Below are 27,897 nucleotides of genomic sequence, written 5' to 3'. Positions count from 1 at the left end.
TCTCCTGGGGTGTCTCTTTTCTTTTTTTTTGGGGGGTAGAAATATATAATAAAAGCATAATGTATCATCTTAAATGGGGTAGAGGCTTAATGATGGTTCCATGTGGGGCATGAACCTCTGTTCTTTCCCTCTGTAGCCACATCTGCAAGTATCCAACTGCAGCACAGCCGTGCCTCCTCCAACACAGGGTGAGTACACTGCTTTCCATACTCCTGCTGCCATCCCATGCTCAATCTGTTCTCACAGTTCAGCTGTATGTTACTCATGCTGCTTTGGACCTTTCATCATTCATGTCCTTTTCTGATTTTTCATACTCTTGTAGCCAACAAGATGAAGACCACAGAAGAAGTGCCAATCAGATTTTGTGGAAGATCAAATCAAGAGCTCTAACCATTTTAGAAGAGCCCAGACATTTAGTTCAGCTTTTGCTCACATTTCATCGTTCGAATATATCCCTTACTCAGAGAACAGATCGTTTAACTGTATCTTTTAAACAACAATCTCACCTTTGTTAACAGAGTTAAATATAAAACACATTGAGAGGTCACATCTGAAAGGAACCATTCAAACCATGACCAGAAAAACGTTCAAAGTCTTCACAGCTGCTGCTTCTCTGTGATCTTAATCCACATGCACAGAACAAGGGCCATCCCTGGCCACCTTTCCCACCTCTTGAAACAAAGCCACAGACAATCCCAGAATTTCTGTTTTTGAAAAGTGTTTACTCACGTAGTTTGAATAAGTTAATTTGCAAATAAAAATTAAAACTACAGTATACTATAGTTTGAATAAGATGATTAGAACAACTACAATACAGGGATTTCTTGCTGCATGAGTTTCATTACTTAATGCATATAATCTGAAAAATGTCAAAATCAGTTATATTTCTATGGAAAGGGAGTAACATCAGTTACTTGTCCATGACAGAACTTATAGTACAGGCTTCCTGACACATGCATTTCCTGAGTGAAACAAACAATATATATAATTTCTTTTTTAAAATGGAGAAATAATTGACAGTCAAAGTAAGTAATTCATGACATCTAAGCAACACAGGTCTCTTTAAACCAAGACAATTTTAGAACAGCTTCAAAAGGAAAAATTAAAGCTATGCTATAAAGTACAGAAATTTGCTACTGTCAATTATACATATGGGGGGGCAGAAAAAAAAGTATGAACATGGCTGAAAAGGCTCAAATCAATCCTAAAAAGGTCAGGTTGTGTGTTTGCCATGAAGCACAGTGGGTTAGCAGCAAAGCTGCATGTAGTGCACTGGTCTTTTCTGATGGATGCAGAGGGAAAGGAAGGGGAGGGAGGAGAGAGCAGAGAGAGCCCAGTAACCAGAGCCCACTACAGCATCCCACACCACAGGGTCTGAGCCCAGTCCAGCCCCAGCTACAGCTCTCCCCAACAGACTGTCCACTGTGCCAAGGATGGTGGGACAGAGGCACACATCCCTTGGGTACCAAGCTCCACCTTTGTTCCATGTGTGGCCTAGATGAACATTTGCACCTGGCAGTGGGCTAAAGGCAAGGCTGTAAGGCCTCCACATGCCACGTGCAAAGGGCCATGGAGGAAGGCAGAGCATCTGGGTGACAATCCCCTCTTGAGCTGCGACTGTGCTGAGTCACACATTGTTCCCCACACACATGCCCAGGTGAACCCACCTCTCCCCTCACCCCCCCAGCCCCAAACAGCAAGAAACAGAACAAGCCTCATCTTTCAGGTCTGTTCATGTTTAACATTGGAAAAACCCTCACAAATGTCACTAATGCTAAATAAAGAGAAGTGTTAGCATGAAGGGAGAGAAAAAAAATCCTTAATCTAGACTAAGTTGCATATTCAAAGAGTCTGGTAAATATTCTTCTCGTAATCAGATCTTAAGTACAGTCCTACCAAAAAGACATTTTAAGAAGTCCTTCTTAGCTAACTTTCAACAGGGTTAAAGCACAACTTTATGCCATCAAAATTTGCATTAGCTTTGTTTCAAAAGCCTTTTAACTATTCTAAGAACTCAGTATTTTAGATTAGAAGATTTTTCTACCGTTTCCATCTGACGTTCTTCTCCATCCAGAACTACTCTACACATCCAATTGCTGGATGTAACACACTATGACCATGCTACTCTCTAAACATTCTAGGTATTTTCAATAATAAAGATAAATAGAAAAGAGTTAATATACACGTTATATTTTACAATGTTTGCATCCAAGCTGTAAACTAATGTTCTTTGAACTATTTACCCTCCATATACAAAAAGAATGAAAACAACTTTCAAACACTGTGGGCATGTGATTCAAAACCATTAAACGGAAGGCATCAGAGTTCACTCTACAACACTTCTTTCACCTCTTCAGAAGTAGTTATAACTAAAATAAAGCAGGAGTTTTCCCCCTTCTCCCCCCTTTTCTTCTGTTTCCAGACTTTTCTCGATAGAGGGGGATTTAGCTGTTGTAACAAAAAAACCCCAAAATTCTTCATCTTAATGCAAACCAGCAAAGCCCAGAGAATACAAAAAACAGTTGATTTAAAAATCAGAATCGCTTAGCTTATCAGTTTACTGCAGTCCTTGGTAACACCTGTGTTAGTCAAGAGGTCCTTGAAAGATGAGCCTGATGTAACCCTGCTCACCAGCCAGCTGATGCGCGCAGAAGGGACAGGCTGCGTGAAAAGTGTGAGTACCATGAGGAAGAGGAATTTGGGACCAATATGCAGTTGTCTTTTCTGAGCACACGTGTCCACACGGGCTGAATGCATGAGTTGGAGGTCCAGCATCCACATAAAATCCTGCTTCACAGCCGAGCCACAGAGGCACGTAGGGGCCGACCGAGCGGCACATGGGGCACTCGCGGTCCTTGCCGTCTCTCTCCTCCTTGTTTCCCCAGTTATGGTAGCCGTGGACGTGGCCACAGTTCAGGTACACCCATGGCTGCTTTTCATCTACAACATCTTTCCTTTTCATGCTGGGGAATGCCAGGGTGTTAAACCCCACAGGACACTGGGGCCTTGCCGCGTTGATCTCCTGCCTCAGTGCCTCCAGGTGCTTGACGGTGGGAGTGCGCGACAGCCCTTCCGCAGTGCGCCACAGCAGCGTCGCTCCACACAGGTCGATCAGAGAGCCATCCTGCAGCTGGTTTGTTTCGTTCTCAACCTTGTCATGGACAAAGAGAGAGAGGTGTCACCTAGGGTTACCTGAAGAGTAACATCATGTACTTTCATAATAGAGATCTGCCTGGAAGATCAAGACAAAGCTTCAAGCAGCTCCTGACTGTGCAAGATACCAATAGAGAGTCCAGTATCAGCTTCTCTCTGCACCTTTTTTTTCAAAAAAAACCCCACCCCAGCATCTGAAGAGGAGATTAATGTGTGCATGGAAGTAGACCACATGAAGTCATGCAAAGCACCTCTCCCATCATAACTTCTCTCAACTCCATCCCTACAGCACTCCCAGCTATGTGGATTGAAAGGAATGGCACAAGCCTTTAGCTCTCCATCATATTTTAGACTGTTTTCTTCAAACATGGCTTTCTCCTCCTCAAGAAAAAGTCACCTGTTAGCACTCCTAGCTAAACACTGCATTTGAAGTGTTCAATGTAGCATTTCTTTTTGCTGAGAGGCCACACCAAAACCAATTATCTCCTGGAAATGTTACCAGTGCTTTGGAAACAAGAGGAAATCTCAGAATACCAAGGTAGAAACAGCTAGTCAATAAAGTTAAAATTATTCTCTATTATTCTATAAAAAAGGGAAAGGTAGAAAAACCTTAAAAGCATAAACTCAAGAAGGAGAATCAAGAAAACGCTCTTTAAAATGTGCACAGGACTAGGACCATTTGCATAAGAGCATAGTAGACTGGCAACTCAATTCAGGAGAGCAGTCTAGATGTGCAATTAAGTACTAGATTGCAGATAAATTCAGTCAGTTATTAAGGCTGATTAAGACACCTTTGTACATGGGGACAGACACATAAGGAGTCAGTGTATAACTAACTGCAGAGGTGACAACTACACTGAACAAGGTTGATTCCAGGTCTGTGCCCAAACTTTACCACATATGGTTGTGCCCAGTTTAAACAGGTTGCATAAAACATGGGTCGCTGCTCTCACCATTTTTCCCCTCTGCTGAGCTGATCTCGTTTCACGGAGGCTGAACACATTCCCACACACAGAGATCTCTCTCCACACCCCTGGCTTGGAATCTTCTGTGAACCCATTACGAGGATGCATAACAAGAACTCCATTTGTGGTTAGTCCATCCATCTGCCCATCTGATGTCTTCCACTTTGCAGCTTTCTCCTAAAAGAAATTACATCAATGAGAACCCTTAATTTGGCCAAAGTGGAGCTACAAATTAGTTTTTCTCCTAAAAGAAATTACATCAATGAGAGCCCTTAATTTGGCCCAAGTGGAGCTACAAATTAGTTTAAAAAATAAGCCTGCACTGTACGTGGAGGAAAAAAAAAGAAAGAGTCCCCTTACCCCAAGAAAGATGTTTTTTGAGGAGTCAAATCCTGCAGCATATATTCTTGCTGTGAAAGGAGGGTTACGTTCACATATGATTCTGCAGGCAAACCTTGATATAGTGCTCTGCACAGACTGTGTGTCTGAATTACTCTGACTTCCAGGAACTGTGTCTGTTACTACAAAGTCTATAGGACTCTCCGTTGACCGACCAATCTGGAAAGGGATTTAAAAAAAAATAAAAAAATGGTCAGAAGTTTGCCTTTGGGCCTAAGAATATTCAAATTCAAAGCACTTAAAAGTGATGATATAAAAATCACGACATTACAGTTTAAAGCATTCCCCTCCACCAATGTGAATTTAGGTTTCTACAGCCTGATCTGCATTGATTAATTATTCTGCCTCCATGTCAAAGTTATTCTGAAGGCTGGGCAAGGCCAACTGAAGGAAGGGGAGATAAAATGATGTAATTAAGTCAATTCTGAGATGATTTTCCATTGAAGCCTTCTCAGCAGAGAGGTCACACTCAGGTCAGGCAGATTAGCTGCTGCAATGCCAAAACAGCCAGGAGACAGCAGTTAGAGGGAAGAAAAGTGACATTCAGTCATTTTGCATGCCCAGAATATCCTGAACAATGCCAGACTAGGTGGAGATGTAGATGGAGGAAAATCAGATGATGTGAGCTGTCTTCCAGCTCTCAGGGGCACTGAGAAGCAGCAAACCTGTCACGAGAGACAAGGTACAATGTGTTCGTGGTGGGGAGGGGTCACATTAACTTGCACAGAACAAGAATTGACAACACATCAAGCAATATGTGATACAATCAGACTTTTCTGGTAGCCGTGCTTTCTTTTCTGGCAGCAGGGAAGAATGACTTTTGCAGTCCCACACAACAGTATTGAGCTCGATGGAACTCCTCTTGTCCTTTTCCTTATTAAGTACGAAGAGAAGTAATATCCCCCTTCCAAACACCCAAGTAGGTGGGTTTAAAGCCCCATTACACATGACTTCTCAGTCACAACCAGAGTTCTCAAGACTCTTAGAAAATAGCTGGTTATATTAAGACTGATTAACTGCTGAGAAAGAGACCCAAAAGCTTGAGGTCCTTTTTGGTGAAGGCCGGAGAGCTTTCATAAGACTAAAACTGCTTTGTCAGACTGTATTTTTCTATTGCTTCTTAGTCATGGGTTCATCAGTACATGGGGATTGCCAGTGGCAATTTCAGAGCAGCACACATGCCACAGCATGCCTAGAGAGAGAACACTCACACAAACAATAGCTTATGCTGCAGTGATTTCATTACAGCCCTTTTGCTCTGTTGTAAGTGTTTGCAGTTGCAGAGCAGCTTCCTCCAGCACCTCCCAATACCTCCCACCTCCTTAGATCCTGCAGTGGTGTCACAGCTAAATGCTGTGACAGCAAAACTTACCATAAATTAGTGACAAAAAATAAATTATGTCAATGCAAAATCAGTCTAGAAATCAGCAAGAATGAAGCACAGGTTAATAAAAATACCCCCAAACAAACCCCTTCCTTTTGAGAAAAACAGGAAACAATTATGAGTGCACACCACAGCTGCAAACGTTTGTGGTCCTTCCTCATACACACAGGAACTGCAGCAAAGTTGCTCTGAACTGGCAGCATCAGCATCAAGGCTCCCCTCTCTCACCATGCTCTAGACATTTCTGGGTTTGCTTAAAGAATTTCAGGGTATTTTTCACGTTAGTCATGCCAAAACCTTTCCTCTGTTTCCCCACTGTATTACTTCTACCCCTTCTCCAACTGGCAGATCCCAAACCCCTTTGTAAATGCCAGAAGCAAAGTTTCAAGTGCTTAAAGAGAATGGTGCACTTCATTCTTCATTTTGCAAGGAGGGACTAGGACACAAATCACGTGAGTTGTAGAACAGCAAAGGCAAAAACATAGTTCTGTGCATTAGCCACAAAAAACTCCAACTTTCAACTTTGCCCAAGTCTAAACAAGATGCACAGATACACAGCCTTGTCATGGGATGGCCTGGGGAACCAATACAACTAAATTGCTCTGAATAGTGAAGTGCAGAAACTGATGATTGCAAAGGTTTGAGTCTGCAGGAAAGAGCCTGCTGAGAGGAAGCCTTGTTAGAAGCTACCAAAAATGAGAATACACATATATCATATTTGCTTTACATACCTGGAACATATCTGTGTTGCTGTCATGTGTATATTCAACTACTACTGTCTGGGCCCGAGACAAAGTGTAAGATATGCTGTGTTGGTCCTTATTACTTATTGCCTATGGAAAAATGCCAAATGTTATTACACCAGTGCACAAATAACTCTACAGTATACAGCAGCAAAGCAGACTATATATATATGTACACAAACACACATACACAACCAGGCTCCTGTTCTGATAATTAATACATTAAGGCAGATGGTGGTTAATGACACCTGTAGTTAAACTTCACAAAATCCAGTCCTGGCCATTAAAAAAAAGCTGCAGGATTGATTCAGCAACAAACCAAACTGGTCTCTTCACCACATGCTGCAACAAAATACATATAACCAGGGCATAATATTAGTCACGCTTGGTGTTAAAGTAACACAGACCTGAACACAAGAGAACAAAACAACTGAATGCAAAGGCTAAAACTGAATGTAACATCTTCATGGCTGTTTCAGCCTGAGCTTGTCCAACAGCTAAGTGAGGACAATAACTTAGGGACTTCATTCTAGAAACAGGATCTGAGTTCCTACTAAAATCAGTGATGACTGGTAAGATACATAGACAAAAAAATTTAACAAGTAGTGGTGGTAAATGGGGTAAAATAGACAAACTCTGCACAGGTTGCAGAAGTTGTAGCAATGCAATCTAGGTTTCAGTCAATATTCTGAAGCGTCAAGATATTCAGGGAGTCAAACACTTAATACTACTGTGTTTGTTTAAGGTCTTGATCTTGTTGCTGGCACTTTCTAAATAACCACTAAGCATCCTCAAACTCAAACAAATGTTTTAGTAGAAATGCTCCATTTGTTATTGAACATAATTGCACAGACACTTGAATATCCACAATACATAAATAATTCATGGCCTTAGCTATAATGTATTAGTTTTGACACAAAACACAATTGAACTTCAGAACCTAAGCCCTTCCTTTACTGCTGCTTAATGAGAACTCTGAAACTGATTACAAGCCCTATGAAACACGCCCTGCAAAATCCACCTGTCCTCATCCCTGGGCAACTCCTACCCATCAGATGGAACAGCAAGTGCACACTGGAGTTTTGGCAAAGAATCATTTAAAAGTCAGCTTCACATGAAGCAAAGTTAGCCCCAAAGCATGAGTGAGTGCAAAAACAGGAAGTCTAGAACAGATGTCTGTAGTGAGCTTGGAAGGAAAACAAAATACAAAAAGTGTTTTACATGGCCAGACTGTGCCCATAACATTCATGTTTTGAAAATAATAATTTTCTTTCTGGCCACAGCAGGGACTAGGCACCAAATCTGCTTTGCTGAACTGCTTCTTGCTAACCTGACAGAACCAAAAAACCTTGGAAAAACATGAACAATTCTTTTAACAGCCAGAACTTCATGCTTTTCATGACATTTCATAACTCTGACTTAATGAAGCTCTTTGTACAGCACTAGGAGAAAGGAGACTTAACTAGGAAGCTTACCTTTGCTGCTTGAGGGGTACAGGCAATATGCACAGTGCTAGGTTTCACCCCATTTGCCTTGGGCCTTTTAAATAAAGCAAACCTACTTTTCCTTCTTCCTCTATCTCCATTTGGGAGAGACCCATTGTACCTAGCAAAAAGCACAGAAAAAGAATTTCTTGTATTACTTAGCTTCTCATGACATACAGACCCACAAGAACTTTCACTCTAAGCACAAAGTCTTAATTAGCATAGTGGTACTAATTACAGGGTTTTCACTTAATCACATTTAAATCTGAGAATTGATTAACAATATTGAAAAAGACCTGCAGAATTACAGCTCAGACACAGAGCTGTAGGGCAAGGAGTGCCTCCCAGATTAATCCCAAATCTGCTATTGACAAATCCAAGAGACTCAGGCCCCAAACATGAAACCATACAAGCTTATATGCCTATCTGTAGCTTTATCTCTAAATGAGGTGTTCACACTGCAAATCAAAGATTCTAAACGCTCACCAATCCTGGTGGAGAGAGTATTTTAGAGAATTTTGATTGAAATAAACCCCCTGAAAAATAGATATGCTGTCCTCAGACTCCAATGCAGCCCATTAGAAAACCCTCAGATTCTCACACAAAAACTTACCCTAACACAATCAATTCACCATATTTGACTGGTGCTTTTGATGGATGATTTTCTTGATCAGGAGAAAACATGAGCTTAGCTAATGACTTCTTCTCAAATTTCAGGTCTCTGATCAAGAGTTGTGGCACACTTTTTTCATTATTTCCTGTAAAAACAAATCCAAAATTAAGTGCAAGGGAAAATACTCAAATCCATCAGTTACACAAACGCGCACACCTATCCGATACAATAGGCACAATATTTTGTGTTTTCCATAATCTGGTTTTGCCTGAAATAATTTTTAAAACATATATATAAAACCACATGAATTAAGGTTGAATTGCGTTGAAGAACTACCAGACCACAAAAAAAGGTGCATTTAGAAAATTTCACTATGGCCTTAAATCATCCACATTGGTTTTCCTTCGTGCTCATTTTTAGAGTAAATGGTACATAGCTTTATTTAGTATATCTGGTTCAGCTGTTAGGAAGTAGACCCAGATAGGCATTAAATTTAAAGGAAAAAAAAGCTCCACAAAGCAAAACCAGTCCATTAGCTAGAGAGGTAGAAGCTTTCATGGAAAGTGTCTGATTCAGAGACTTCCAAGAAGTTTCTGGACTTGTAGATGGAGGGAAGTTGTATGACTATTTAATATTGAATCTACCATACAAGTTCAGGGTGTGCAACATGATCTCTCATGTTTAACCTGTCAGAAGTGATATAAACATCTGTTTGAAGGATATTTCCTGAGGGAATTCCACACAATTCTTAATGTAAACAGTCTCAAAGTGCATTTTTAACTTACACTTCTGCTTTGAGGAACAGTTCATACTAGCATTTTTCACTAGCTTCTCATTAGTAGCATTTGCAGACACTGCTGACCTCTCCAGCTCACTGTGACCTTCCTCCAGAGAAAGCCCCCCTAGCAAAGCACTTGCTTCATAAAAAATAAAGTTGACATGAGCCTATTTGAGGCTTTCTTTAATAGCAAATACATCCCCTTGGTCCTTCCAGATAAGTTTTCATACCAACTCAAAAAAACAGTAATCTTTTTTAGTACTGATGGTTAACATTCTGTCTTCAGTGCAAATATACCTTTTGGCCCACAGAACATTTCTTGAATCCTGTCATCAACTTTGATCACTACTGCAATGCTGTATCACCATTTTCTTCTACTTCAACTAGACCATAGTTATTATGTCATCATGCAGATTATACCTACTCCCATCTTACATCCTAAGAACAGAGAAAAGGACATGGCAGTGCTTGAGAGCCTGCTCACATTTGTTCAGAAGCTGATGCAAAGACACCATTACTGACCTTACCTCTACACCCTCTCCCAGTCCTCTCAGCTCCTTCACAGATAAGTTTGGCCTTCAACATGTGTTCTCAACCTACCAATTTCTTATTCAGCATGGATATGCTGATCACCACCTGCAATCGGCTCACAGTGCTTGCTAACAACTCAGTTTACTCCTTCATGCTATTCCACAAATTTGGGAAGGCTTCACACAAATACAGGCACAGACATCTCACTGTCCTACAGATGTTTGCTGTGATGACTGCAGAAAACAACCAGAAAGCTTAATAGAAATCTACTTTTTATTTTCCTTTCATTTCTCATTATTCTCCAAATCTCTTCTCCTTTGCTTTCAAGTCTGAGTAGAGCAGATTTCAGTGCTTGAAACAATTTAACTGCAGAATGTCTTTGGGGCTAGCAGGCATGTATCATTGTTTCAATAGTATCTTGACCCACTCTGAGATGTGCGAGTGCATTGCCATAAACCTGATTTGCACCACTCTCCTGTGAAGTGTCTGTGTCCTGTCTACACGACACTTCCACCAATACATTTTTGCTGCATAGGAAGCAGTGTGCAGTTTCACTATGCAGCTGTCCTGGTTCCAGCCTTAGGGTACCCATCACTTAGCTGGTGCAGAATGTGCATTATACTGATCCAAGAGTCCCCATCTGTCACACAGGAAGAGCAGCAGTGGCACTGGAGAGAGCAAAGCAGTATAGTTTGCTCCGAAGCAATTCCAGATTGCTGACCCACGCGTGGCAGTAACTCCACCAGGATCATGCGGGTACTTAACTGTTGTAGGTTCTGCCTTTAAAATTCCAAAATAAGGACTTTATAGCAACGTATCATATGAAAATGTGACCTTAAATGTCTAGCATGCCAGTAATCACAACACATCAAAATGGAGATTGCCCCACTTGATGAAAAGAGCCACACAACATGAGCTGTGTTCACAGTTTTCATGTCTTCTAGGGCCTCCTAGCATCACATCCCACCTTGGAACACAACTCTCTGAAACTACATGCCTGTGAAGACACCTCAGGGGTGGTTTACCGACAGTAATACTGAACTATATAGATCTTTGTCTCTAGTAGTGCTCAGTTCTCTAGCCACATCTCCTTTCTGAAGTATTTCTACTTAAGAAGTGAGTATAAATCTTCATGATTTACCTGTACATAAAAATAAGGATATGTTTTCTCTAAACCGTTTTTACTATTACCTTCTACATTTCTTGTTCTGCTTTATTTTAAAATCTTCTTGCATTATAGTTGCTTGTACAATTGCCTTCTAAAACAGCTCCTAATGTTTTCATCTCCTCCCCACATGATTAACCTATTTTCTACTTGATTATTCATCTCCTCAGCAGCCTCTCCCCTGCAATTCAGTCTTCTCCAGATACAACTAATTTCATCTTGGCCAACGCTTGTCCTTTGCATTGACATTTAACAACTCACAAGAAATCCTGCTATGAAGTCTCCAGCACTGCCTGTTAAGAAATAGCACAGGACTAGGAAATACCATGACACAGTAAAAGACTTATAGTATACCCCCAACACTGGTGTTTCATAAAGAGCTAATCCATCCACTTAGAGAAGGTGGGAAAACAAGCATTAAAAATAACTGTCACCATTAGTACAGTAATAGGTTTGGTGTAGCTTCTCTTCTTCCTCTCTTTATCCAAATGAAAAATTTCACAGAAAGTTAAAAAATACATCTCCCAGTCTGAGTCAGCTTCTAAGTCTCACTAAAATAACACATGAACAGTTAAAGGAGACTCTGAAGAGTTACCTGAACAAGTGGCCACTAACCTCCTCTTAACTCAAGAGATGTTAAAATGGGCCAACAGTTGACAGGGACAGACTTGAGCAATACAAGAAGCTATATAGAAAATCTTAGTATAAGGAAAAGTGTCCAACACCTAACATTCAGCTCCTTCTCAAAACATTTTTTGTTTTGCACTTACAGAAATCCAGCCAACTTTACGTTGCACATATGATGGAAATCCATTTCTTATCAGATTTAAGGAAGGTTTGAGAGTTAGAAATCTAGAGCTATCATTAATAAAGGAGCTTGCTCATCCATTTTCAAAAGCCTGCCTTGAATGTTGAAACTTCATTTTTTTAAAAAGACATCTCTGAACCTTTAGGAGCTGAACACACCACTTTCACAACTACTAACACCTCCAGTTTACTTCAACTCAAGCAAATATAAAATTAAGCACTCCTAAAAAAATCATCAGCCTAACACACACATTGCTTCTCACCTAGTGTGATCTGCCTGCTGCACTGAACCCAAGAAGAAAACTTACTTTGTTCCCAAAAATAACAAAGATCAATTATATCCTTACAAGGAGGTCCTGAAGATCAGTTCAAGGGAAATTTGATGTCTACATATAAAACCCAAGTGTTGTCCCTCTCAAGATGAGTCTAATCAGCTATGGGATAACATCTCCACTCCTGAAACAGAGCAGTTAGGGATCACTTAAAGCTGAGTAAAGCAATTAACTTATGGGAGGGAATGTTCTTGAGTTGAGAGGAAGGATCCACTAATATACATAATAAGCCTTCTCTTGTAGGCCCATTACAAACCTGTCCAGTTTTTATTCCTAGAATACTAGGGAGACTTCTAAAAAGTGGTAGGAGAGCTAATGAAATCAGTTAAAAAGAAAACTTGCACCTTAAGCACAGGTGTACAATTAAGGAGCCAACTGCTTGAATTAAATACCTACAAGTTACATTTTTGGTACTTTTTGCAGCAGCATTTCCAGACACAAGTGGAATAAGCTTCACCAAAGGATGCTCTGAACAACAGACTGTCCTAAACTCCTCCAAGAACCTGCAATGCTGATGAGGAATAAGGTGTCCATTACAAGATCATGTCTCATTCAAAGTTCTTTGAAAATCACAGAACTGGCAGCCGCAAACTTCATGCCAAGATCTCTGCTTCTGCTAAAGGGAAGAGACCAAAGCCTGAAAACCCCTACCTGTACACAGTCCTGTATTATAGATTTGAAGAGATTCTGTGAGTAAAGCAACTTGCACAGGTAAGAGGCAAGAACAACTGTTTTCAGTTAGCACAAATCCACAACAGGTACCAGCTGAAATCCTTCCGTCTGAAAAACAGCAAACTGGAACAGGAGGAACTCATGAACATGTAATACCTTTTTATTCTTAACACTGCTTCTTCTGAAGGCAGGAGAAAGCTCAGTGAGGGTAACCTGCTCAACACTATCACAGGCAGCTGTTTTGAAGGACCAGAAAGAGGGAGAAACTAAACCGAGAAAAGTATTTAAAAATCTGTTTGAGGAATGTAAATCTAGTTTCTTATAAGTCTTCCTGTTCTCTATTACTCACTAAAGTCACAGAAGGTAAAGACAGCTATAGCAGAACGCAAACCACAGATTTCTGACTACATTCAAGTAGAAGGAAAACCAGTATCATTGCAGACTCTCCTGTCTCATTCAAACACTTGTCTGCATCCAGACTGCTCTCTGGGAAGACCACACAAACCATGGCTCAGAGTATATGAGTTTAAGAGCTCATTTTCATTCAACATGACATTTTCAGTGGGGGACAGATAGATTGAATTTCAGTTGGTTTGGAACTATCAGCTTTAGCTTACCAGCCATCCTCAATCATTCATCTTTCTGACTGCAAGACTCATATATGACTAGGCTTTGGTGGCTTCTACAGCAAAGTGTTCAGATCTTGTTTGCAGTAAAGCACAACATCTTGTGAATACAGTCACTACTAGAATAGACCAAGCACAGCTTCTGGAATTGCAGCAAGAATAGCAGTATCTTAATGGTTAAAATGGGGCAGGGGGAGGGGAGAACATAAATTCAATGAGCCCAAGCAGAGATTCATTAAACACTCGGCTGCAAGCTAAAAATACTAGAATAAAAGTCTCTTTGTAATAAATTACCATCATTTTCTAAACACAGAGCCAGCATTATAGGCTGCTAGCGACTGCAGCTAGTGCCAGACTAGCCCTTTTCTAAAATACTGCATAAAACCCCACTTTCACAGTATAGAAAGAAGCCCTCTGTCAAAGAGTATATTAAAATAAAAATATGCTGATTTGGATGCAAAAATGGGAATTTCCCCCTCCATTTTTATACAATCTTCTTTATGTTCTATACCTAGATATTCTAAGGTTTGGAATTTTTTTTGCCTTTTAGAAATATAAAGCATAAGACATCTTGTCTATTGATGTTTTTGTTTTTATACAATATTCTATTTGCAGTTCTTCATCTGCTATCCTTGCAATTCTCACATCCAGCTCTGCCCTCAGCAAATCTGTGTTAAATCAGGGGGATATGGACAAAATAGAATTCGGTCCTTTTGACAGGTATGCAGTGACAGAACAAGAGGCAACAAACAAGCTGCAACACAGAACATCATGATTAGCTATTATGGGGGGGAAAGAACAATCCATAGAGGCCTGTGAGGGCTCCAACCTGGGAGATAAATCTCAACTGCATGTGGTGCTGAACAACCTGATCCAAGACAGTCCAGTCCCACTTTGAGTCCAGGGACTGAACCAGACAACCTCCCGACCTAAGCTACTCTAGGAATACAATGGATTTTAGCAAGCCCAACACAGTTTTATCAAGCACCTGAAACATGCACCTTAGGTGCACTTTGGACCAGTTAGAAATAAATTATGAGTAATTCCATTACCAATGAAACAAAACATTGTCCTTATTCTCATGACATTACGTTACTGTCTACAGCTTTATTTGGATTTAAAACCCCATACTACTCTTCAAAGAAACAATTCACATTGAATAGTCCAGTTACCTGACAAAACAGAAGTAGGACCCAAGTTTGCCAACATCCATTTATACATTTAAGCTCTTTAGCACTCTGGTTTCCACTAGACAAGTTTCCTGTGACTGCAAGATCAGAAACTAAAATCCTCTGAACACATGCACAGTACTTAAGCACTGTATATTCTCTTCTACGGTTACATCTTATCACTTCAAAGGCAAAAATCTTGATTTCCAGATTTAAATGACCAGAACATCAAAGCTGAAGTCACTGTGAGACACAAACAAGCTGTGCAGATTATTAGTCTCTTCAAGATGAAGACACTTGCAAACATGGAAGAAGACGCATTAAGTAATCAGAGCGAAGTAAAATAAAAACCACAACTAAAGTAATTCTCAGCAGACTGACTTCTTGTTTGAGTTCCCATCATGTCCAGGCTGCTAGGTTTCACAGATGATGTCAATGACATTACTGATGATCTCCACTGCTGTGAGCAACAAGGAATCAGCTCCTTGCATCACTATGTTTGTGAAAGCTGAGACAAAGGTTGAGAAATCACTTTCTGCTATGTAGTAGTTAAATCACCACTGGAAAGTTATTCTCCTTTAACTGTTTTTCCTGTCAATCTTTTTGTAAGCTTGTATTAAAAGAGTTTTTAATGAAGTGATCACTGGGTAAAAGAGCATGCAGGAGAGTATGTGTTTAGTAGCCATAGTTTTCAGACTTCTCCCGGTCTCCAGTTAAAAACAAGCTCAAGTTTCCTTCACACATGTAGCTGCAACTTTAAGATCAGCAGGTTTTATACTCCACTTCTGAGTAGCCAGATTCTGTCTACAGCTTGTATCCTTCACTATAGATGCACAGGGAAAGAACAGTGATGCAGATGTTAGGTATTCAAATTGCACTGTCACTTTAGATCAGTAGCCCTACTCTACCTTTCTAAGGAAAGATAATTCATTTTCTTCTTTCTAGAAAAGGGAGTTTTTCAGCATCAAAACCCCCATAAGAATAAGCCTGGGGAGCGTGGAACATCAGTCCAGCCTTCTGCTTTCGTATGCCTTATTCTTTCCTTAGTCTATACTGTTCACCTTTTCTTTTATAACTCAGAATAAGCTTAGTCATCCACTATACACACAAGAGGGTCTTATGATATGAAACCATCAAAGATAAGACAAGGTCAATCCCTGAAATGAGCAAGGAGCCTCTCCTGCACAAGAAACCAAGCATAAACCAATGCAAAAACTATCTGCTGCTGTGTCTTGAGAACATCTGCATAATTTCATTAGAGGAGCTTTTCATTCTTATGAACACAACAAAAGCATGTTTTTACCATAGATATCTGCCACTAGTGGGCTGGTCATCCTGGAAACAAGTCATACAAGAGTCACAGCACACACACAGAAAAAAAACCACATTGCCTGTAGACACTTTCAAAGGGGCATCAACTTGATACACAATGGTATATCTACCGTTTTGCTCCAAGGCTACAGCTAACTTTTTCCAGTCTAAGAAACAGCAGTTTGGGTGGAACTGCCACCAACATCCTGCTTCAACTCCTGTTCTAGCCTCAGAAGCAAGTCTGAGCATTTCTCAGTAATTTTAGGAAAGACAGGAATAGTGCTTTGAGGACAAGCAACCCTATTCAATGAACAAGGGAAGTGTTTTAGAACAAGACTTCTATTATAGGCACCTATATGAAAATCTGTACTTCATGATAGTACTCAAAAATAGCAATCCTGTTCAGAAGTTGGAAAAAACCATTTCAATCAGACCTCTGCTAACTCCAATTCTCTTATTCTGAACTGCCATCAATGAGAGGAGAATGTGGTTTAAATGTGGAAGGTTTATATAACCCATACCAATCCACTCCAAGAGACTGATAAAAATCAATTCTGAAAATACTCCCCTGGAAGAAAAATAATCCAGCATTTTGTTCAGTTATGAAAAGTAACAGCTGATCCTCCCCTGAGGAAACCACGATAGCCTCCTACGGGTTATAAATGATGTAATTCAGACTGCGTGTGGGAAGCTGAAAACATTTGTCTTTTAGCACAAGGTATCTATTTTAAAGCTGTCACTGCAATATTATCTGTAGCCTTAATTAGCTGAGAAAGTTCTTCACCAGTTAAACTGCCACATTTACACGCAGTCTAAACCCTGCTGCCACCTCTGTCCTCCACGTCAGCTTTTGGATATTCCCATGACGATGTGCAGAACCCTCATCGAGGCACAGTCCCTCCACTGGCTGCCCCTGGGGCAGACAAGTGCTACAAGCTTGTACTTGCTCCATCCATAGAACTACCTGTGGAAGTTACTCATAACAAGCTACTTCAAAAGATAAATTTGCTGCTTTCTCCATGAGGTTTTGACTGCACTTGCCATTTGTCTGTTACTACAAGCCCTGTTCTAGGTTCAAGAAATTTTGATTTCATTTTCATTTCAGATTATCAAATGAAGATTATTTATGATCTGTAATGTATGAAGAAGCCATAAAACAATACTACATAGAGGCATGCCAGGAGAATATCAGCTGTTCAATTAGCCATAGCACTACCTATTTGTATCTTCAGGAAGTGCCTTGCAAAAGTACATGCAATTGTACAATGTACATTGTAGCAAAAGTACAGTTCTGATACAGGGGATTCTGCAGTTAGAAACCTTTAAAGTTATCCTCTCTACTGCCTTCAGACAAATTACACAGTATTACCTCAAAAATAAGCGGTCTCAACTTTCAAGTCAGTGACAAAAAACAAAACTTCCTAAAAGTTTATATCAAAGCAGAGGCATCTGATTTTTAAGAGGGCCGTTACACAAATCGATGAAGCTTTTCAAGCTTGATGATTGAATCCAGTAAGATCTACTGCCTGGTGCACCTGTACTGGGATATACAGCTGAGGTGCCTGTGCTTGCAAAAAACCACAATGACTTCTTGTTCTACGCATCTGAATGTCACAATTTTGCTTTTTATGAGCCTCTGACTTCCTGATGAGGCAGTTTATGCACCAAAGTATCTGCTAAATAGGTGTTTGTATTACACTAAAGCCTTTTCATGTAGCATACCATATCACCTGGCAAAAAGAGAAGTTAGTTACATTTAAAGCCTTTTTTTTTTGTTTAGACAACGCACACACTTCACACAGCTCTATGAGAAATTCCCCTTGGTATAATTTTGTTAGGTAATAATGAAATTTTCAAGGCATTTTGCTCTGCACCCTAAAAATGAGAAGTGACTGATGCCCCTTACGAACAAGCAGCATTTATTACACTATGCACTTTGAACGTGTCTCCCTGCTTGAGGTGGAAGGGCAGCCTGCACACACACTGCCTGCTCTGACTGCCTTTCAACCAGATCACTGAAAACCACTGCAACTGAGGAGGCTTTTAGAAGAGAGAGTGAAACAATATCACACTAAAAGGGAAAAGCGATGGCATGCAGAGCACTTACCAGGATCTTTGTGTCCTTTCAGTGTTGCTACAAAGTAGAGAAGAAAGAATCCAACCCTTCGATCTTGTTAAAAATCCACCAACTCCTTTAAAGCCCCAGCAACTGCCAGACTGTCAGAGACTCTGCTCTGTGTGCTTTTACTTCAGCTGTGGGTAGTGCCTCCTGCCTCAAGAGGGGTTGGCTCTTCCCTGCGTAAGCTGGGTAAACACTGAGGCACCACGCAGCATTGGCTGGAGGCAGAGCCAGCATCCTGCTCCAGCTCCCTCAATTCATCCATCACTGGCCCCAAAAAGGAAAAAAGGAAGTGGAGGGTGTGTTGAGAACAATACTGCAGCCCAATTGCCTGGCAGCTCTGTGGATGAGGTTCTCAGAGAAACACTGATTTATTTCCTTCTCTTACATAACTGTACCCATGCATGCTATATCTTTTTTTTAACCATCATTTATTAGCCCAGCTAAGCTTTCCTCACCTCCCACACAAAGAGTAATTTCTTAATACAGTGAGAATTATACCAGCAGAAACTCTTCAGGCATTGCTGTCTCCATTTTCACTAATGCTGGAGAATTGGACACGTGACATACCTGCAGACACCACCTGTGTGTACTGGACTCCCATGGCCAATGGTTTTAAAACAGCTCACTCCTGTAGCATGCACATTTACAAAGGCAAATCTGCAAGTGCCAGACCAGGTTATGAGCTCATTTCTTATTCCACCAACATCAAAATCACTGCATCAAACCAGTGGGTGGGATAATTTAAATGTCTGAGCCATAAAGTGGTGGTAAGTTACCACAGCTTCCAAGTTACTGCCTCTTGGAATTGATCACGCAAATGCTCTAAGGCTCACCAAAAAAAAAAAGGTACTACTGAACACTGCTCTGAGATGGTATAGTCATTATTACAACAGCCTTCAGATTACTAAACTGGCAAAGGCCTACGGGGAAAAAAAGCACAAAAACCACAACCCCCAGCTATTTTAACCCAAATAATTTTGCTTCTCTGTGGATTTATTCTGTAAACCTGCTATACCAGTGCAAGTGAGGGGATAGAGACCTTCTGGATCAATCTCAACAGTAAAACCAGAGATTCATCAAGCCACATCTTAAGATTAAAGTTAGGTCCTCCTCCCTGCCAAAAATCAATGGCCTCAGACGACTGGCACACAAACTTAACTTTTCCAGTGTTAACATGCAGATCCTTAAATGGCACTTCTTACTGGGGTGGAAGAGACACACAACCTTACCTCTCTCATCACGTTCAAGTATTTTACATTTGTCCAGGCCCATGCAAAGTTGATGGCTTTAATACTGTTTTAATCAGGGCTAAGGGTTTGCTTTTGTGGTTTTGTTTTAAAGAAAAAGAAAACCACATCAGCAGTGCAATTAGTATCACTTAACACAGAGATATGGCACCAAGAGTACAAGAGGTGCTCTGTATTCAGGTATTTAACTGTAGCGATAACTACATTGGTATGACCACTTCTAGGCTGCATTACTTTTCTCACGCAAGTCGTAACACTTGAGTTGTACTATTTCAAAATATTCATTCTGAAAAGCAGAACTTAAGACTAATTTGCTTCTAGAGCTCCTTTCTCATTTTACAGACACTGCTGTTCAGAGTTCAAGTTAATAAGCTTGTGGATTATTTCACAGTGCAGCCACCTAAGAAGCTAGAGTGAGCAGCTGCAGGTAGATATGCTTCCTACCACCCAACCCAGCCTCCTGCAGATAATACAATCCTTATCTCTGCATCCCACCTACCTTCATATTAGTGACCCACTATATTCTGAAGCACAGGCAGTACCACAACATCCTTCCTATAGCTAATCATGCCCCATCTTAATGCATTTATGAGGGTTTATTTAGCCCCTAGGCACATTGCTATGTGGCTGCCTCTCAATCTTACCCTACAGAGTTTGAACCATTTTGTTTCCCTGCCTGTGTTTACTCACAGCCATGCTCTACTCAGCTATTTCTGTGTCAGCATTGTCCCTCACTTTTCTGAGAGGATGGTTTAATGATTTTCACTGCACCCAAGAACCATGCTCTGCCTTGAGGACTGGAAACAAATGCCTCCAGCGTGCTGTCGCTAGGCAAGCTATCTGATTTCTCCTGGAGCAGAGATACCATGCCAGACTAAAACAATGAAATCTGTAGCCCAAGATACCACTGCTAATTTCATGAAGTGATGCTGAACTGCAGGGGAGGTTCTTTCCTTGAAGTTGTTAAAGAAATAAAGGGCTGTATCGTCATGTTCTGCTTTCTGACTCACGAGCAGATGCTGTACAGTTTGATACAATTACGTGATTTCACATGACATTCAACATGAGCTTTGAAGAACACCACATTTCTAGCTGTTCCAGCTACAAAGACAGCCTTATAGATCTGGGCAAAGGGCAATGCTATAGCCTCTAGTGCCCAGACTGCCGAGAAGCCTGAACAGCCAGCTCCTCATCCTGGAATTCATCTGGATCAGTATATTACTACTAATTTCAACCTGATCAGTGTATTACTACTCATTTCAAGACAGACATTTTAAACAGTGGTTGATAATTTCATTTAACAAAACAGGCAGGGAGTGGAATAAAAAACTCCACACAGGGTAAGTGCTTGAAATTGCTGCACACAGGGTATAGAAGAACAGAGACTGAAGGAAATACTGAGAAAAGGGAGCAAACGTGGAAGACCGGGACCTGGAACGGTCCCAAGAGGGAAGCATGTTTGTACACTCAGTACTGAATGCTGAACATGCACTATACACCACCATAACTCTGTTTCCCACAAAGTCAGTGACTGACCTCTGATCAAAGGCAATGATATCCAATAAAGACAAGTATTTCATGTGTTGCAAAGCATTAACAGAGTTAGGGGGTTCCCAGAAGCCTAATCCCAGGTGCATGAGGGAAGATTACGGATTTACCAGCCCCATTGATCTTTGACTATGTTACGTCACACGTAATATCTGTGCAAGGAGTTCCCATGTTATACAGTTAATGAAGTCATACTACAGTGTTTTAAGGGGATTATGGAGGGGGGAGCAGCCTGAAGCCAAGAACATGCTATTTAGGGTAGACAATAGAAATGTTAATCAAATAATCTACAGGAAGAGGAGAAGGGAAGGAAATGACCTAATGCCCTGCACTACTGTGTGGTGGCCTGTGGCAAAAAGTAAGAAAATTCTTCTAAGGGTTGAGCAAACAAAGGTCCATTGTTATAGCTACAGGTTCCAGATAAGAACCCTTTTCTGCATCTCAAGATTCTGTGGCATGAAGGGGAGATGGTACTTTATGAACTCTTGTGCGCTGACCACTTCTGAAAGGGGTACGAGAGGCCAATTAAATTTGCTGAACAGCTAGGTAGAAGGTCTAAGTGAAATCTCAATTTCTTAAGGCAAAACAAATGCTCCTTCAAACAGATTTGCCAACTCTAAAATGTCTTTCATCCAACCATGGTGATCTGTATGCAACTGTGGAGCAATTTGTCACGGAAGCAACAAGTCATCGCCACTTCAGAGAGGCATTTCCCATGACAGAAGTCATCAGACTTGGCCATCAGACAAACCTAATGAGCATTTTTTATGAAGTCCTGTTCCACCTTTACATCTTTGTGTGCCTGCTCCTTAGGTCCACCAGGGAAGCTCTTCTACTCAAGGACAGCCTGTTACCATCAATCCATATCCCATCCTGCAGACTACAAAAACAACTGGTCCTCTCTCTCCAGTCTGATATCTGCTTTTAGTAGGCACACATGGCTTTTAGTACTGTACTAACTCAAGATTTTCAACTCCCTAGGGACAGACGCTCATCAAGAAAAGTGCAAGTGAGATTTCTGATCCTTGGACTGAGGACATATTTCATAGCTCACCTTACTATGAGCCGAAGGAATCTCAGGCAGGAAGAAGAAATACTTAAGGGACAGCAGGACTACTGACTCTTAAGCACTTGTGTGTTTTCAAGATCAGCCCCTCCCAGCCAGCTCTCCCCAGCTTATATAGTGGGCATGACATTCTGTGGCATGGAATATCCCTTTGGCCCATTTGGATCAGCTGTCATGGCCATGCTCCCTCCTGGTTTCTTGTGCACCTGTTCACTGGCACAGCATGGGAAACTTGAAAGTCCTTGATTTTGAGTAAGCACTGCTCAGCAACAACCAAAACATGCATGTGTTAACATCACTCTCATTCTAAACCCAAAAGACAGCACTGTACCAGCTACTAAGAAAATTAACTCTATCCCAGCTGAAATCCGGACAGATGGTCCTTCACCTGGCTTCTCAAGAACCGTCTGAAGCATCAGACAGGCTGAATTCCTAAAAATCCAAGACTGAAAGGATGATAGGCAAGTCTTCATTCTGAAAACAACACATTAATTTCCAAAAAGGTCAAACTGATGTAAGCCATCTGCCAAGTCACAAACACACAGATGTAGTTGCATCAGGCTTCTTTCCAAGACAGTAAATTCTAGTTTCCCAGGTACTTGGAAAAAGCTACTGTAAAAAGACTTTTTAAAGTTCTCTAGGATCATTTCTGGTACAATTAACCTCAGTTATGTACAAGCACTTTCTTAATTTTTTAGCTGTTGTTCTGCGAACTTCAACATCAGAAAACAGATTCACTGAGCTTTGAGTATTATAGCTTCCCCTAAATAAAGGGAAGCCCAATTTGAATTCATTTCCAAGACACAGTTTTTGTAATTGCAAAACTTTAAGGTACCTTATAGCAGGACTAGCTGAACCTGCATTACCTGAAATCTTTCATTTCCACAAAGCTAGATCATTTGACCATGGACTTCTTGAAGTTAAGACAGACAGCTGCTAGAAGTAGTACTACTAAAACATCTTTGCCTTGCTTTCAGTGATGAAAAACATTTCATATGTATAGCAAAAAAAGGACAGGAAAAGTATTCAGCTTTAGAAATTCAGCTACAACTGTGTCTCCCCACACTCACATTCTAGGGAAAAAATATCTTAAGAGAGACAAAATTTGAAAACTATTCAGTACAGTTTTATCCAATTTCAATGTCACACGAATGGATCTCTTAAAAGAAGGCAAATACACTTTCACTTGAAAAGACTGTGAAGCACAAAAGTTAAGTTTATCCAACAGTTTCCCTCTGCTTTATCCTAAATTCCTAAGCACACTGCTACTACACTCTTGACACTCACCATTTTGCCTGTAGTCCACTTGCAATTCTGCTTTAAAAAGTGCTGGATAACCTCCAAACCTCTGAGCTCTCCTCACCTCTGCATGTGAATGTCCCAAGTCTGTAGTTCATACCTGAATATTTTTTAAGCCACTACTAAAAAAAGACCATCTCACTATATTCCTCCTCCTCACTTCAAAATTTGGACAGTCTTTATATAAGGTACAAAACTTGGTCTTTTCTAAACATATCACCTCCAGCATTTACACATAAAAGCATATGACCTACATACCTCTGAGGAGCTGTCAGAGGTTCTTCTCTGCAAGCCAAGGGTCAGGATTGTACAGTAGGCTATATCAGAGCTCTATACAGAAACAGCTGGTCCAGTATCTCTGTTTCGTGTATTTCTGACATTCAAGCACATCTTTTTAGGAATATTTCAAAGAATGTTGTATAAGCTCAGGTACAGAACAAATGTTACTTTAGGCAGCAACCCAAGAGAAGAAGAATTGATTAGTTTTCACATGCAACAGGTTTCTAATAGAGGTATACTGAAATATGTACATTATATACATTAAGAGCTGTCTCTTTACACGTAAGGTGAAACCAACTTTTATGCTGATACAACTTGTATTTATACATAAGCACAAAACTAACTTTTTGCACACATTAGCTTCCAGGTTCATCACCTCTTACAGTCAGCAATTCCAACAGGACACAGTTCAAACACCTCTTTCACCTCATGTTAGACCACCTAGCTGTTCCCACTTTGTTACTGCTCAGAAAAAAAAATAAATAAATCCCATACTAGTCTATTCTATCTTTTTCTTTCTTTTTTAGTCCCACAGGCAATGCATGATTTAGCATATCTAGGCAGGTACAATACTTTACTTCCTACACTTCTAATCCTATTTGGATAAGAGGTTTGCTGCTTATAAAAATAAACAGGCAGTTGCACTTTACCTCTATGCAGGCATTAACACCTAACAAAAAAAAAAAAGGCCATTCCCAGAGAGCAGTAAGAATTCAATGCTAGAGATGCCATCCCTAAATTTTAGTCCTTGAAACAGGAATACAGTTACAAGGAGAGAGCTGGTAGGTACTCTTGGCTTTGGTCATGTGCAACATTTGGCATTATTGTGCCAAATATATTCTCACCAAAAAAAGCCCAGGACAGAATACCTCAACTATCAACCATGGAGATGGAGCTATACTGTTTCTACAGTGAGCCAAGGGACATGGGTCTGACCACCATATGGTCCAGTTATAATTATGAGCTAAGGCAATCATTATGTTTAACATTTGACTCCTAGTTGGAGGTTTTCAAGGTGTCATGAGTTCCAAGTTTCCAATTTGCCAACCACGACAGCTATGCATAGAGAAAAATGTTACCTTCAAATAAGAGAAGCTATCTAATTCAACATGGCAACTTTAAGTCAGTATAGTTTTCAGTTGCAACCAGAAGAACTCTAATTAATGAAAAAATATTTTCAAAAGGTATGGGTCATATAAGATGCATTTTTTTAAGAACACCAAATGGCATTTTGGTACTTAGAGACTGGTATGTTTGTTTTTTAAAAAGCCATGCTTGGTACTGCTTTTTGTCTGCTCACAGTATGTCACTGAGGACAGAAAAATCAGCCGAAAAACCACAGCATATGAAGACAAAAGTAATTTCAGATTGGTCGAGTACAGGGATAGTGACTGGCACTGCAGCAAAAAACTCTTTCAGCAACAGAGTGATGCTCCCATTGAGAAGCAGTGTTAAAATGTTTGGCTGGTAGTTCATGGACTGCCCTCACATTTTCAATGATGTTAGTCACAACACTAACCCCAATGAAATTGCATTAGCATGACAAAAATTTGACTCCTAATTCTACCAGCAAAGAAAGTGTTCCTGAAGACAAAAAAAAAAATGTTCTTCCTCTATCCACCAAACTTAACAGAAATTTGTGTGAATATAAAATTTGGCCTAGAAACTGATAAGATTCTTAAAATTGAGGTTTGAGAACATGAGTTCTGTGTATTTCTCATCAACCAATGTCAGTTTACTTATTTGCCATATAATGTTCTCCAGCAAAATAGCTCAATAATTTCTTCTGAAAAAACTCAAAACAACATGCTTAAAGCTGTATCCCAGCCAGGACTCTGGTTCTCTGGACATACTAGCTCATATTTCAAAGCTGCCTGGAGAAGCCTCAAAAACAAGTGTAGTTGAGCAGTAAAAGATTGAGCTAGATTCGAATTAGCACAAGCACAAAAGAAAGCAATGCAGACTTTTCTTATTTCAGGCATTTCTCTGACAGGCAAAAGTATCTTAACACTTGCAAATTGGCTTCTAGCAATGACCTTGGCTTTGCACTTCATACCTGAAGGCATTGAGAAGGAGGCTTTAAAAGCAGAAAAAAACTCACTTATTTTCTCTGAAAGTGAGCTAGATTCGAATTAGCACAAGCACAAAAGAAAGCAATGCAGACTTTTCTTATTTCAGGCATTTCTCTGACAGGCAAAAGTATCTTAACACTTGCAAATTGGCTTCTAGCAATGACCTTGGCTTTGCACTTCATACCTGAAGGCATTGAGAAGGAGGCTTTAAAAGCAGAAAAAAACTCACTTATTTTCTCTGAAAGAAAAATTTTTCCGTTCATCGGAAAGAGTGTGTCAGGCAAATATACTGAAAAGAGTACACAGCCACAAAAAGTGGTAGTTTTGACAGCACCATGACCAAGTAATTTTTAAACAGTACAAGATGATTCAGAACACAGTAGTACTTTACAGAGTTTGGAAATAAATTTCACATGATCTACAGCATCACTTATTTATTAACTAAATTGACTGGTTAATATAGTACAGACTTGTTTCTTTCTGAACTTTAAGAGGCTGAGAGAAACCTCCACTTTAACCCATGATGTGCACTCCAGATACCCACACAGGCTACATTGGGGTATCTTGAAGTACATCTCTGTACCATGGAAGCCTGAAGTAATTTTTCTAGTTAGCAAACAGTCAATCTAGTCCAGAGGAGCTGTTTCATCTGCCCCTTTTCAGTCATTCACTGCAGACTGATTCATTCCAAGTATCTGGCTCTTCAGAAGTAATTTTTGCAAGTTTTTAGGGGTAGATCAACCCTCTCTGGACTGACATTGTTTATGAACATTGCTTCAAATGACTAACAGCTGCTCATACTGAGCACAGCAGTGCCTCGTTCACATGCATTCATAAAGGTTTATAGAAGTCCTGCTCACATTCAATTTGCAGTTTGTCATTGGTTACTCTTCTGCTTAAGGACATCTCCTGCCATCCCTCTGTGGAGGGGAACACTCAGAGGGTATGAATTGCCATGGGGAATGTTCTTAGCATTGGCACACATTAAGAAGTCGCTACCTAGACTCAGCAGAGGTGTCTGACACATTCAAACTTCTGGACCAATGCAAATTCAAAGTTTAAAAAAAATAAAAATCCAGAACCAAACTAAACAAGCATTTATGGAACACAGTTCAAGTAATTAACAGACATACTAAAAAACCTAAAGAACTTCCAATGTGGTAAAGTCATTGGAGCCAATTTGACACTAAACAACCAGTATGAATTTATGGAGTCAGCTGAGTGGGACGAAGGTCATGAGTCTGTCAGGCTGATGAGCAGAGCTAATATTTATTGCCTCGATACAACTTTGTGGCAGACATTTTACTTCGAATTTCAAAATCAAACTTTCAAGTACACTCAGCGTCACTTCAGCAACATCAACCCCAGCCATAGAATAGTTGCTCCCCAAACAAAGAGAACAAAATACTTTCTCTGACTTCACAGCCACAGCTGTACTTAAACTTTTTAAAACACTGAAGTGATTCTGTACTTTCAGCATTTCACTGATGGAAGTGTGGGAATTACATGTCCCCGAAAAAAACTTTTAACTACACAAATACAGCACTGTCACAAGTTCACCTCCCCTACTCTCTATTTTATAATACATGTTCCTTGTCTGTAAATATGACTGCTAGGACAAAAAGATGGGAAGTCAGCTACACCAAACAACTCTGAAATGTTATGAACACTACACAATGTTGCAAAACCAACATGAGTGTATCAGCTCCAGTAACTGGATGAATTTGAGGTGAAGCACTTTTCTTTTAGCAACCACTTGCAAGATAAGGCTTTTCCTCCTTGTTAGGGGGCACTTCATTTTAGTTGCAGAAAAAAATTTTTTATAAAACCTCAACAACAAAACCAATCAAAACCAAAAGAACTATTTTCTAAAAAAAAAAAAAATAAAAAAAAGTCTACACTTTAAAACCTATCTGTGGCCTAAGCTCTTTATTTTGAAAGTATAGTTTAATAACGTGTTAGGAAAGAACTTGTGCCAGTAACTTCAGTTATACAGCTATTTAGTTTTCATTAGGTTTAAGTTTCATTACGTTTAAAATCTAACAAGTCATACTAGAAATCATGTACACATTTTTAATTCCTTAAAGAACAGATGCAAATATCATACCAAAATGCAGACGTGTAACTGCTGA

General features: G+C 40.1%; 1 protein-coding gene across 2 annotated transcripts; it reads right to left on the bottom strand.

Moving 5' to 3' along the window:
* Window positions 1–701: 701 nt before the first annotated feature.
* Window positions 702–18,368, bottom strand: PELI1 (pellino E3 ubiquitin protein ligase 1). Of its 2 annotated transcripts, XM_009084695.1 has the most exons (7): window positions 18,240–18,368; window positions 8,742–8,886; window positions 8,120–8,249; window positions 6,633–6,734; window positions 4,479–4,676; window positions 4,107–4,295; window positions 702–3,151 (listed from the first exon to the last, which is right to left on the bottom strand). In XM_009084695.1, the coding sequence occupies exons 2-7, from the start codon at window positions 8,810–8,812 to the stop codon at window positions 2,585–2,587; spliced, it is 1,257 nt and encodes a 418-aa protein (XP_009082943.1). In that variant the 5' UTR covers window positions 8,813–8,886; window positions 18,240–18,368; the 3' UTR covers window positions 702–2,584. The 2 variants fall into 2 exon arrangements, with proteins under 2 accessions (XP_009082943.1, XP_009082944.1); XM_009084696.1 differs by lacking the exons at window positions 8,120–8,249; window positions 8,742–8,886; window positions 18,240–18,368 and adding an exon at window positions 9,656–9,664 and having other exon boundaries at window positions 1,587–3,151.
* Between the last annotated feature and the right edge of the window lie 9,529 nt (window positions 18,369–27,897).

Source organism: Acanthisitta chloris, unplaced genomic scaffold (assembly GCF_000695815.1).
Source record: "Acanthisitta chloris isolate BGI_N310 unplaced genomic scaffold, ASM69581v1 scaffold2851, whole genome shotgun sequence".
In the NCBI taxonomy this organism is placed as follows: domain Eukaryota; kingdom Metazoa; phylum Chordata; class Aves; order Passeriformes; family Acanthisittidae; genus Acanthisitta; species Acanthisitta chloris.
This window is presented reverse-complemented; position numbering and strand designations above follow the sequence as displayed.

Excerpts from the sequence above, each read along its gene's own strand:
- PELI1 (XM_009084695.1), bottom strand. The coding sequence starts at position 8,812 with ATGTTTTCTCCTGATCAAGAAAATCATCCATCAAAAGCACCAGTCAAA. Across the intron at positions 8,250-8,741 it reads GGTGAATTGATTGTGTTAGG|GTACAATGGGTCTCTCCCAA; the intron begins GTAAGTTTTTGT and ends GCTTTTTGCTAG. Across the intron at positions 6,735-8,119 it reads GTACCCCTCAAGCAGCAAAG|GCAATAAGTAATAAGGACCA; the intron begins GTAAGCTTCCTA and ends ATTTTTCCATAG.